This window comes from Acomys russatus, chromosome 25 (genome assembly GCF_903995435.1).
Source record: "Acomys russatus chromosome 25, mAcoRus1.1, whole genome shotgun sequence".
Lineage (NCBI taxonomy): Eukaryota > Metazoa > Chordata > Mammalia > Rodentia > Muridae > Acomys > Acomys russatus.
In genome coordinates this window covers 48,386,722-48,398,808 of record NC_067161.1, presented here as the reverse complement: position 1 = coordinate 48,398,808, position 12,087 = coordinate 48,386,722, and the positions used below count along the sequence as shown (strand labels likewise).

At 48.8% G+C, this 12,087-nt stretch overlaps 1 protein-coding gene across 2 annotated transcripts in view; it reads left to right on the top strand.

The window, feature by feature from the left end:
* Usp43 (ubiquitin specific peptidase 43) overlaps nt 1–11,071 on the top strand; it is a 67,040-nt gene extending 55,969 nt beyond the window's left edge. For both annotated transcript variants that reach the window (XM_051167880.1, XM_051167879.1), the window contains exon 15: nt 9,636–11,071. In XM_051167880.1, coding sequence (XP_051023837.1) covers nt 9,636–10,714 — 1,079 coding nt within the window. In that variant the 3' untranslated portion in view covers nt 10,715–11,071. The remainder of the gene's footprint in view (nt 1–9,635) is intronic.
* Nucleotides 11,072–12,087: the final 1,016 nt, after the last annotated feature.

Below are 12,087 nucleotides of genomic sequence, written 5' to 3'. Positions count from 1 at the left end.
GGAAGGCATACTGGCTGGTACTGGAATTCTACTTCCTCAGACCTATTTCACTCATTACTTCCCACTCTCACAGACTGTGCCAGATTAGTTTTATTGTGTTACGTAAAGCTGGACAGGGGCCAACTGTGACACACCTGTTGGGCTTCATTCCAGGCGTGGTGAGTAGCTCTCTGAGAGTTTGGAGCAGGGCCCTAGTCAGTCTGGTTCATATGTTAAAATACCTGTTTACAACGGTGCATTTTACCTGTGAACACAGGCTTTGTGTTCGGCTTGTTTTGTTTAACCCTGTTCTTGTGGGGTGCGTCTGGTGTGCACAGCAGTGGGTTTTTTTTCCCTTTTATTTATTTTACTTATAAATAAAATCAACCCAGAGAGTCGTACTATACAGAAGTTAGCTTACATATGTGAGAGAAAGAGACTAGCAGCAAAGACAGGGTTAGGAAAGAGCGTGGAGGGTAAGGTAGGGGACCAACCGCTGCCCTTCACACACTCACTGTGCAGCGGAAGTCATGGTAGAAAGGCACAGAAGTCCGCCCTGGAGAAACCTGGCCTGCTTGTCAAAGGAAGTGTCTTGAATTACTACAGAGTTTGAATTCCTGGGATGCTGCGGGGATTCTCTGGGAATCTAAGCGGTGTCTCAGTGGAGCCCACACGATGGATTATCTCTGGATGGCGTCTGCTCCTTGGCAGACGGCAGCATCTCCCTTACCGGAATTTCCCATGTTGTAAGGATAGGACACTTTTTTATTCTAGTATGGCTAGATTTAGGAGCTGTCTCCAGTTTGGAGTTACTATCAGCATTATCAGTTGAGCATGCTCAATCAGGAAATCCAAAATGCTTCAAAATATAAAATTTCTTACCAGTATGACACCACTACCTGTAGAAATTTTACACCATGAAACCTTGCCTTGTGCCCAAATTACTAAGAATATTACATGGATCACTTTCATGTTCACGTATAAGGTATTCATGATGCATAAAGGAATTTCATATTTAGACATGAGTCCTAGCTCTCTGAAGAGATTTGAAACCCTCCACACTTCTGGCCCCGACCACTCTGGATAGGGTTACCAACTGTGTTGCTGTGAGAGAGATTTGGGCTCGTGTCTCCTGCTGTACATATGCCTGTGTTTCTGTTGAGCCTGCACCTGGGCCACGGTTTATGTGCCCAGTCGCTAGCTGCCTGTTTCCATGCACTTTAGTCACCGCTGTGTCTGAGAACCCAGCACAGTTCCTGGCACATCCCAGATCCCAGTAGTGAATTGGGTCAGTGTGATGATCGAGCCTTCAAGCTGATTCCTGGTCACTTTACCCCCCTGTATTTGGCACTCTGGGCTTCCACCGTCTCACTGTCAGTTGCGATACTGCAGGTGTGTGTGTGTGTGTGTGTGTGTTGAACTTGTCCAGGTCCTTAGTTCATTCCCATGGGATTGATTAGATGCAATGGGTTCTGTCTTGCTTTCACCGTATTTCTTTTTCCCTCACATTGTCCCAGCTGTACATTTGGGGAGAATGCCTATAAACAAGGGACTCTTTCAGCTTGTTTGTTCCTGTTCCTGTGAGAAAGTCATTGGTTCATCCCAGCTCTGTCAAAAGGTATCATACCATGAACCACCAAGGAGAAATATTTTAGACACCCTTGCCATGAGGAGGCAGCTCCAAAGAGCGACCCAGGTTTTCAATGGGGTCTTCAGAGAAGTGTCAGGCACATTCCTGGAGATGCCACAGAGACAGGCAGCACCAGGACAGACATGACAGCTGTTGTCCAGGCTCCTCCAAGTGCCCTCTAATGCTTTTGGCTACCAGCAAATGTGAAAACATTCAGATGTCTTCTGGTTGCATGTTGGAAGAGCTTCGCTTTCCAAGGGAGCCTTTCCTCACATAGTTTGGATAAAATAGAGATAGAGTTTTTAAGCCTGTTCCAGAAGCGCTTAGATGGTTGCAAAACCTGGTCTTGTCGTCAAATCTGGGCAGAAGCAAAATCTAGCAGAGAGGTTTCCACAGGAATTCAGTCCTCTCAAATATGAGAGAAGCTTTTTAATCTTTCAAAATTAATAGAGGTGAGTCCTAGTGGAGGGTAAGGGTGCCAAGTGTCCTTCGATGCCTTGGCATGGTCCTGTTCAGTAAACAGTCACGGTTGCTACATGTCAGCAGCCCTCTGCAGACAAACGTGGATTGCCCAGGAGTGTCAGCCTTCTAAGAGCTCTGGCTGTGGGATGTTGGGATGACACTTACAAAAAGGGAAGGAGTGGGTCCATGTGCTGCCCAGGTTATGTCACTCTTGCTAGAGTCATCAGAGGGAAGGGAACCTCAATTAAAAAAAATACTGTACAGATACCTGACTGTCAGCAGATGAGCCTGTGGGCCATCTTCTTAATTAGCAGCTGATGTGGGAGGGCACAGCCTATTGTGGGTGGTGCTGTCTCTGTCCTGGTGGTCCTGGGTGCTATAGAAAGCAGGCTGAGCAAGCCATGAGGAGCAAGCCAGTGAGCAGTACTCCTCTGTGGCCTGGGAATTGGCTCCTGCCTCACGATTCAAAGACGGACTGTGGATGTCAAAATGTAAGGCAAATAAACCTTTTCTTCCCCATCTTGCTTTTAGTCATGGTGTTTCATCACAGCAATAGTGACCCTAACTAAGACAGAGTTTTGTGGGGTTTATAACTAACTGATTTGGGGCAGATATGAGAAGGAGTTGCACTACAGCTGAAGGGAATATAAAAACACCCTACTTTTACAACTATAGGAAGATGTAACTATGTAAAAAAAAAAAAAATCCTAAGAAGTCCTTCCCAGAGACTCTGTGAACAAAAGGCTCTGGGGCTTATGTGTCCCCAACTTGTCAGGACAGGCCCTTCTGCTGATAAATGTCCTCTGTGGCTTTTCTTGGGTGTCAAAAAAGTTTTAGTGTGTCTTTTTCCTTTCCACATCTTTCCAGATAGTATTTCATTTCAGCTTGCATTCCTTTTTTTGATGCTATCTGGGAGTTTCAAGTCCTCAGGGCTGTGCAGTCACCTTTTCATTCTTTGTTTCTGCCTTGGCGAATTATGGTCCAAGAACAAGCTTTTCAAAAGTTACCTTCTTTCGTGGTAAAGTCTGTTCTGTTACTTTACAGGTGTTCTGTGTATATAGAAATTAGCATAAAGATGCTTGAGTGCTTTGTATCATATATGATATTAGGGACTGGTTGCTTTATTCAATCCCCCCATGTCTTTAAATGCATCTCTCTTTGTTATTGCTATTTTGTTTTTGTTTTTTGAAACTAAGTATTATGGCACAGGTTGGTCTTGAACTCTCTGTGCAGCCAAGGATAACCATGCATTTCTGATGCTCTTGCCATCATCTCCCAAGTGCCAGGTTTATTGGTGTGAGCCTGGCTTTAGATTCACTTCTGACTATGAAGGAGACCCGTTGAGATCTTCTGCAGAGCTGGGCTTTGACCATGTACTCCGTAAATGTGTATAATTGTTGCCTGATGTTGTGAGTTGTTTGTTTAATAGGTGTCTGAAAGTTCACGATGACTATAGATCTTGCTTTTTATCATCGTAGTTGCTCTTCATCTGCTCTCTGCTTTTAACCTTAGACTCCACATTGATAATTTTGTCCCTTCTTTCTGTCCGTACTTGCCTAGTATTTGCTTTTGCCCTTCTCTTTTTTGCTTTCTTTCTTTCTTTTTTCCTTTATTTTAGGCATAGATTACTGCTTTAAAAATATTTCTTTTTAATTATGTGCATTATGGTGTGTGTGTGTGTGTGCGCGCGCGCGCGCGTGCGCGAGTGCATGTGCGCACGCTCCATATGAATGCATTACCCCTAGGTGCCAGAAGGGGGCATTGCATCCACTGTGACTGGATGATTGTTAGCTGCCATGTGGACGCTGGGGATCAACCACTGGTCCTCTGCAAGAGAAGGCAGTACTCTTGATAGCTGAGCTTTTTGCCCTAGACCTCCATTTTAAGGTCAAAAATAAATAGCCAATTTCGTTGTTTTCCCTGCAGTGCTGGGAGGTAAAACCCAGAGCCTCATGCATGCTAGGACTCACTGTGCTACTGAGCCCCATCCCGGGACCTGTTCCTGTGTTTTATTAGGAAGATTCCATCCACTGGAAGGAGGGGAAACAGTGCAGTGTTTTGGTAAAATGTCCCTTTCTGGTCTTCTTCCTTTCCCGTAAAACTTGATTGAGTTGTTTGCTATTTGTTTCCTTTTCTAATTAATTTGCAAATTCCGTTTTTCCTTCCTACCTTGTTCTTGTCTGCTTTCTCGGTGTTTGCAATCAATCACATGCTCTTCCTATCACAAGGCTGTAAGGAACCAGCTGGTTCCTGCCAGGCACCCTGTTCCAGCATGACCTTCTCCCTTTACTGCAATAACCCAACCCGAGACTTGTACTTCCGTTGTTGTCTCCCTCTGCTGAGCTGGGGACTTGTACTCCTCTCTGCCTTCCAAATGTGCTGAAATAGTTAGGTTCTCCCCACCCGTTCTTAGGGTTTCCAGTCCTATACACTCCCTCTTGGGCCTGGTCTTCCATGGAGGATGGACAGTTAATGGAATGCAGGACTCCCCCCCCACCCCCACCGCCCAGATGCGCTGTCATCCCCTAGTTGTTTTCTGTGTCCTCTGCCCTGAGGTCTCTGCTCTGTGTTTGTCAAAGCCCTTCAGGCATGTGAGCGCTAAATCCTTGCTCAGCCAGAAATATTTCCTTTCACCCCAGTGGGTGGCAACCTGGCTGGCCTGGGGCTCTGAGGCTACAATGCTTTGCTCTCAGCATCTGTAGCTGGTTTCCCACGCTCTCCTTGCCCTAGGGCTGCAGGTGAGAAACCCAGACTGTTCTTTTTCACGTGAGTATCTCCTGCTTTTTTGCGGGGGGGGGGGGGGGGGGGGGGGACTGGAAGATTTTAAAGATTCTCTCTGACCTTGAAGTTCAGAAATTTTAGTAGATACCAGGGTGTTCAGCCTCACCCAGCCCCCAAAATCCTTTCCTTCTACACACACAGGCCTTTCTCTGGGACGCTGTCTTGTATTTCCCTTGTTTTGTTCTTGCCTTCAGGTCCCTCTGGTTGTTTATTGGGGGCGCCTGGCTCTACCTCCTCATTCTCCTAAATTTTCCCTCATGGCTTGCACCTCTGTCATTTTGCTCTATGGGCGGAGGTGTCCAATCTTTTAACATTGTGACATTTTTTACCTACAGACATGCTGGGTCATATTCATAGCTACCCCGGGACAGGTGCAGACAGCAGATTAGACACACCCCGGCTGCGGTGTGAGGTAGTTCTTTCCTCTTTATCTTTCCACTTACTCACGTGAGTTGCAACAGTGACCCTCCATGCCTTCAAGTCACCCACTGGACTTTCATTCTGGAAGGTCATGCTTTTCAGGTCTGATGCTGCCCACCCTCCCTTAAGGTCACTGGTGGCCCTGCTCTGTGTCAGTAGGAGCTGCTCTCCTGCTTTGTTTGTTTGTTTGTTTTTCATGCTTTATTCCTGCGCCTTCTCTCTTGTTGTTTCTACTTTGGGGCAGGCTCTCACAATAGAGCTCAGGTTGGCCGGCGGGAAACTCATAGCCTCTCAGCTTCTTGAGCAATGGGGCTAGTGGTGTGAGTCGCTGCACCCCTCTGGGTCCTGTTGTTGCTTTTTCCGTTTCTGCCCACAAGGCTCTGATCCTCCCTCTCTACCATGAGAGTGATTCTTGGGATGAGAGAAGGGACAGTGACTTGGGCTCCCAAGGGTTGAGGGGGTGACATCTCTGGCTCACTTTTGTCCACCCGGCTCTGTCTCAGAGGAAGAAGGGTAGCCCTCATCCTTGTGTAAGCTTCTAGGGGATCACAGGGAAGGTTGGGGGTCAGGCTTGTGTGAGGTTGCCTCAGCCCTCCACGCACAAGCGGTTGCCAGGCCATGAAGAGGCATACAAACAAAATGAACAAGCAAGCCTAGGAGCAGAGGGGTGCCGAAACTGTTTTTGGCATGGGAAATCAGCGATCTGAGCTCTCCAGATATGGCCTGGGGCTCAGAAGCCAGCCTGGGAGCACATAGCATGGGCCCTTTCCTCCCGTGTTCCGGCTCTGCTTGTCTCTGTGGCTTGCCTGACCCAGCCAGTTCACTCCTGCCCCAGGGCCTTTGCACCTGCTGTTCCTGCAGCCTGGAGCTTGTCGTCCTCAGATCTCCTCCTGCCTCCTTCCCTCTCTCATCTCTTCCTCTTAGGTCTCTCATATATTGCTTATCGCTCACTCACCACCCTCTTCATCTCCCTGACCGGCCTTACTCGTTGTAGCCTTTCCCACTGTGTTGCACAACATCTTATCATTCTGCTGTTGTCAAGCCCCACGAGCACAGCTACTTTCTATTTGTATTTTTGTTGTTGTTGAGACAGGGTCTCCCTATGTAAGCCAGCTGGCCTCACGCTCACAGAGATCCACTCTGTCTACAGAGTGCTGAGATTAAAGGCGTGTGCCACCACTATGGTTCTTATTTGTGTTTTTTCCCAGGCACACAGTGGGTTTTTATTAACTATTTTCAGGATGAATTAATAGGTAGGTGATGAGATGTGATGGAAACCCTTGGGTATACTGAAAGTACCTAACCCACTGGAGATGGGTTAAGGATGGGGAAAAGAGACCCAAAGACCCCTGCCCACAGCACAGTGCGACCTCCGCTCGTCAATGAGTGGAAGTGATGTGAGAATCAAGGCGGCAGCACATGTACAGGAACAGAGGTGGCATCTCTTGGAGCAGCTGCCCTTCTCTTGGGTGCTGTACCCGTCAGCAGAACAGATGCCACCTGCACCACAGAGGGTTCCTGTAGGACCTGAGATCACCGTGTCTACCGCGTGGTGTAGACAACCTCCAGGAAGATGCAGCTTAGCATTGCTGGAAAGGTGGCTCCGTGGCTAAGCACATCTGCTGCTCTTGCAGAGGTCTTGGCTTAGGTTCTCAGCACCCACACGGGTACTCACGTTTATTTGTAACTCCAGTCCCAGGGGTCTGACACCCTTTTCTGACCTCTGCAGTCACCAAGCACACACATGGCACACATGTACATGGAGACAAACACACATAGAATCAAAATAAATCTTCAACAAAAACAACAACAACAACAGAAATACTATAGGTCCTCTGTGGTTCTTTGTGGTTCTGGGGCTTCCTGTATCACACCTTTCTTCCTAGCTCCCGGCTTTCCAGAAGACCCATCTGTCAGGATGGGCTTCAGTGCTGGGTAAGAGGTGGGGTGCTTGCCTAATGAACAAGTGCCCATGTGGGGTGCTTGCCACTTTTCTTCCCTGCTTATGCCACTTAGTTCTCAGCTTATCTACGGTTCTCCATTCCCACCCCCTCAGAGCCTATTACGAGGCAATATATAGATGAAAAGAAATAAAGGGTGCTTTTTCTCCAAAAAGAGGCAAGCTGAAGGGGTCCTTCTTGGTGTCTATAGTGTGGGTCGCTGTCAGCCCTGGCCCAGGGCCCTTTCCCATCAGGAGGAGGTGAAAACTGGTTATTTACAGCAGCAGCCCTGTCTGGTCTCCTTGGGTCTCCTCAGGTCTCCTAGGTACCTGCCAGGGCTCCAGGCCACTGTACCCTGGGGAAGGGCAGAAAACCACAGCTTTGTACTCCGGGTGCAAAGTTTCGCTCTCTGTCCTCCTCCGGGCTCTGCACAAGGAACAAGAAAACTTCACACGCGCCCCAGCTTCCAGAACAGTGTTTCATCTTTCCCCAGGTGTGGGGTTGAATGGTGGAGCCACGAGGTCAAGGCAAACTGCAAAGACAAAGTATTTTGGGTAGAACTGGGTCTATTCCTGGCCAATCTAAAGAAATGCTCTAAAGAAAAAGATATCAAAAATGGCATGTGAAGTCCTGACAGGCGAGAGCCCCACGGAACCTCTGATAGCTGCCTGTGGCCGGCCCAGCACTTTCCCCCTCCCCCTCCCTGCCGTGGGCCTGCTTTCTCAGCTGCTGGGCAGCCATGAACTCATGCACTTCGATTCTTATCCCAGCATCCCCTACAACTTCTGCTCCTCCTGACCTTACCCCTGTGTGCCTGGGAATCTCAGGACATCCCCACCTGGGTGTTTTGTGACAAAAGTCCTCGATTATCTTTAAAGTCGGTCTCCGCCATAGACCACTGGGACTGTTGTCACAGAAGCATGCTGGAGCCTTATTAATGGCAGGAAATTATTCCTCATGGCTCTACAGGATGGCACCAGGGGCCAGTTAGGTCGGGTTATGGGGAATCCTGTTCTATGATGCAGAGTCAGGAAGAGCTATGGTCCTTCTTACCTCTTCTGGTAAGGGCACTGTTCTAAAGCCTCACTCCTCATGCCGTGACCTCGGGGTTAGAGTTTCGACTTAGGAACTGAGGGGTGGGGGTGGAGGATATGAGTCACATCTTGTCTGGCGGTCAGCTGTGCTTATATAGTTGACTGACAAGCCCACGGCCCACGTGGAATAGGGGCGGCCCCATGGGCTGTGCAGGTCAGACGTCAAGCCGTTCTGGCGGTACAGTGATGGGGACACTCCTTGGGAAAGGCACCCGGTGTTGATTGTTGTATGTTGCCTTTAGAAGGGCTGAGCTGTAGAAAAGCATTAGGAAAATAAGCCAGACACAACCCGCAGCCCCTCTGCCTCTCATCACTTTGGGTATCCGTTTCCCTATCCTGGTTTGTATGTCTTCACATGCACGCTGAGTACATTGTGTGTGTGTGTGTGTGTGTGTGTGTGTATGCGCGCGCGCGCACGCGTGCGTATGTTTATGTGTTTGCATGTGTGCATGTACGTGTGTATGCGCGCGAGTGTGCGTATGTGTATGTGTGTGTGCGCTTGTGTGTGTGTGTGTGCTTGCAAGTTGCCTTGTTAGAGTCTAAGCTTCTCACTTCAGACTATAGACCGAAACAACTTTCCCAGCTATTTACAGATAACTGTAAAATGCAGTAAGACACAAAAAGCAACCCTGGCAAAATGGATAAAACGAAGCCCGCGGTTACTCTGTTTTCTTTTGGGCCCGGTGTGACATATGTGACATTCTTGCGTTTTAAAGTACAAGTGCCCAGTGTTGACTCGATTTCAGAGAGATCTGCTGAGCATCCTGTCCATAGACAAAGATGGATGATGATGATGTGAGACTTCCCGACAGCTGACTCAGCGGACCCCTCAGGGGCCTGGCTGCAGGGCATGTGGGTCTAGTCAGCCCTCAAACATCACTTGCCCTCTGCTGATTCGTTCACATGAGGGGGGGGGGTGGGGTAGGGGTGGGGTGAGGTGGGTGAAGAGTCTTTACTACAGATACACAGTCAGTCTTTTCTTGTAATTACTTCCTAAGTGACATAGCATGGCAATTGCTTACATAGCGCTTGCTTTGTGTCTGTATCACAAATAGTCTAGAAATGACTTGTAGGCCACAGTCACAGGTTCTGCCACCTGCTGGGACCCTGGCAGCAGTCCCTTGGATATCCATGAAGGCCTTCTCTGCCTCTGGATTTGTATATGTGGATTCTGCAGAACCGTGGGTGAAACCATTGGTGGTCCTGAGGGCAGGACCCCATGTGTGTCTGGCTTGTGCTATAGTCGCTGTGCCCTGCCCTTATACCTGGCACATCACTGCTTGGGGGTTGGCACCCTATCAGGTACTCATGGTCTCTGTGTCTTTTCAGGAGGAGTCGAGTCCAGGTCTTTGGTTCGGGGTATTGGTGGCCGAAGTACCAGCATGAAGACACCCCCCGCTTCCCGGTCCAGGCATGGGCCCTTCAAGACCATGCCCCTGAGGTGGTCCTTTGGTCACAGGGAGAAACGACCTGGGGCATCTGTTGAGTTGGTGGAATACCTAGAGTCCAGGAGAAGACCCCGGTCCACCAGCCAGTCCATCGTGCCACTGTTGACACGTGCTGCTGGCGGGGAGGAGACGTCAGCCACGCCGAGGTCCGATGCCACCCTTCCTGCTAGCAGTGAAGACGGCAGTCGAGCCATTGGGCAAGGAACAACCAGAGTGCCCCTCTCCTCGTGCCACCCCAACCACCACCCAGCCTTGGGGTCCTTAGACGATGGCCCGAACACAGCCAGGGCACGGACAGGAAATGCAAGCCAGGATATCAGGCTCCCAAGAAAGTTCGACCTGCCCCTCACTGTGATGCCCTCGGTCGGGGATGAAAAACTAGCCCGCCCTGAAGGCCAGAAGATGACAAGCTGGAAGGGAAGTGGCCAGGTAGGAAGCCAGAGTAGCCCACCTTCCCCCTCCACTGGGTTGCTCAGAAACTGTAAGGACGATGGCCCAGGTACCTTACCCAAGATGAAGGCTAAGGCTGCCGTGGGGGAAAGGACCACTGACAAAGACAGAGGACAGGGGACATTCACCCTTCTGAAGTCTGTGTTTTGGAAGAAGGAGCATAAAAGGGCCGTGAGGACCGAGGGCTCTCCACTCACACCCCAGGTCTCCCTGGTGAGTGACAGGCTGAGCCCTGCTTTGAAGGAGAAAGCTCGAGGTTCATTTCCTGCTCTCAAGATTCAAGAGAGCCCGGCCAGGGCGCTGGGCAGCCACGCAGAGAGGGACATCCGGTCCGCGCCCAGCTCTCTCCACCTTCCCCGCAAAGCCAGCAGGCCCCCGAGAGCCAGTGCAGCTGGTACCTTGCAAAGGACCATTCCTGGAGAACAGAATCCCTACAGCACCCTGCAGAGGGTGAAATACCACACCCTTTCCTTAGGTCGAAAGAAATCCTTACCTGAGTCCAGCTTCTGACGGGACGTTTCGGTGTTGTGTGAGGCTGGCATCCCTGGGGCTGTGCACTGAGAATCTGTAGGAACTTGTGTCCAGACTGGATTTTCTGGAGCCTCGTTCACTTGTGATCTGCAAAAGGAAAATAAAAAAAAGTTTGTTTTCTGTAACTCTGTGTCATGCCCCAATAACCGAGTGTCAAATGGTTGGGTTCCCATTGTTGGGTTTTGATATAGCCTGGCCACTAGATGATGCTGCTGAGCCCAAATTACCACTACAAGGCTAAAACTAGTATTTGGTGTATGTAAGTCCAGGGCATGCATAGCTCTACTAAAAAGACCCTGTGGTGTCTTGTTAAATACTCTCACCAGCTTGCTTGCTCCTAACGTGTCACCTCCTTCCTTCCTCCTTCCCTCCCTCCTTCTCTCCTTCCCTTTCCTCCCCTTCCTTTTTTTTTTTTTTTTTTTTTTTTTTTCCCTCCTCTTCCTAATAAAGGGCTTGTAAGGAAAAACTTTTTTTCTTTTCATGCTTATCTTGGATAAGTGTCAAAGATGCCAGGAAACGAAAAGAACAAGAAATAAAAAGATTGGCAGTGGTGGTGAGAGACAGGAAGGAAATGATTGCTATTTTAGGAGAGTTATTTAATATATAGCAAGATAATTGTATTACAGCTTTTCAATGTATTTTAAAAAGATAACTATTTTGATACCAGAATAAAAGTTTTTTAAATGTAAGTAAGAGATCTATGTACAATTTTAATAAACTTGTGTCTGTGAAACATGTAAATGGCTAACTGATTTACTGAAGTCTGGGGAGTGACTCACTTCGTTCCTGTTGCATAGTCACAGCTCGCTGCTATCTGCCAGAAAGCAGTTGCCTGTGTTTTTTCTAAAATTAAAAAAAAGCTCCAAATTAAAATGATTTGTGCCTCCATCCATCCTTTTCTTTCCTTGATTTAAAATATCTTAAATTTGTATATCATTTTGAGACAGTCTCACTCTGTAGCCCATACCGGGTCTTATACTCTTGGCAATCCTCCTGTCTCAGCCTCTAGCTTTTGATTTGTTGTTTCTGAAGAAACCTTGGATACCCCTCCCCCCCTCTCGTTGGCACCTGTGAGCCTGAGGTTCCCTGGCAGAGCCTGTGTGTGTGTCCCCCACCCCCCATCATGTGCACGCATTTGTCTGTGTGTCAGGGCTGTTCTAGGAATATCTTACGGTTTCCAACAAAGACCTTACAATGCCTAGAGCCAGGACCAGGGCCAACTGTGGCTCACTGGCAGCCTCTCAGGTAAACATTCTCTGGAGGTGCTTGCTTTCTCATGGGATATTTCTCCAAGACTCCTGGCCACAGGAATGCAGTCTCCCCCAGACCACAGTGGCTTGTTGCATGTCTCT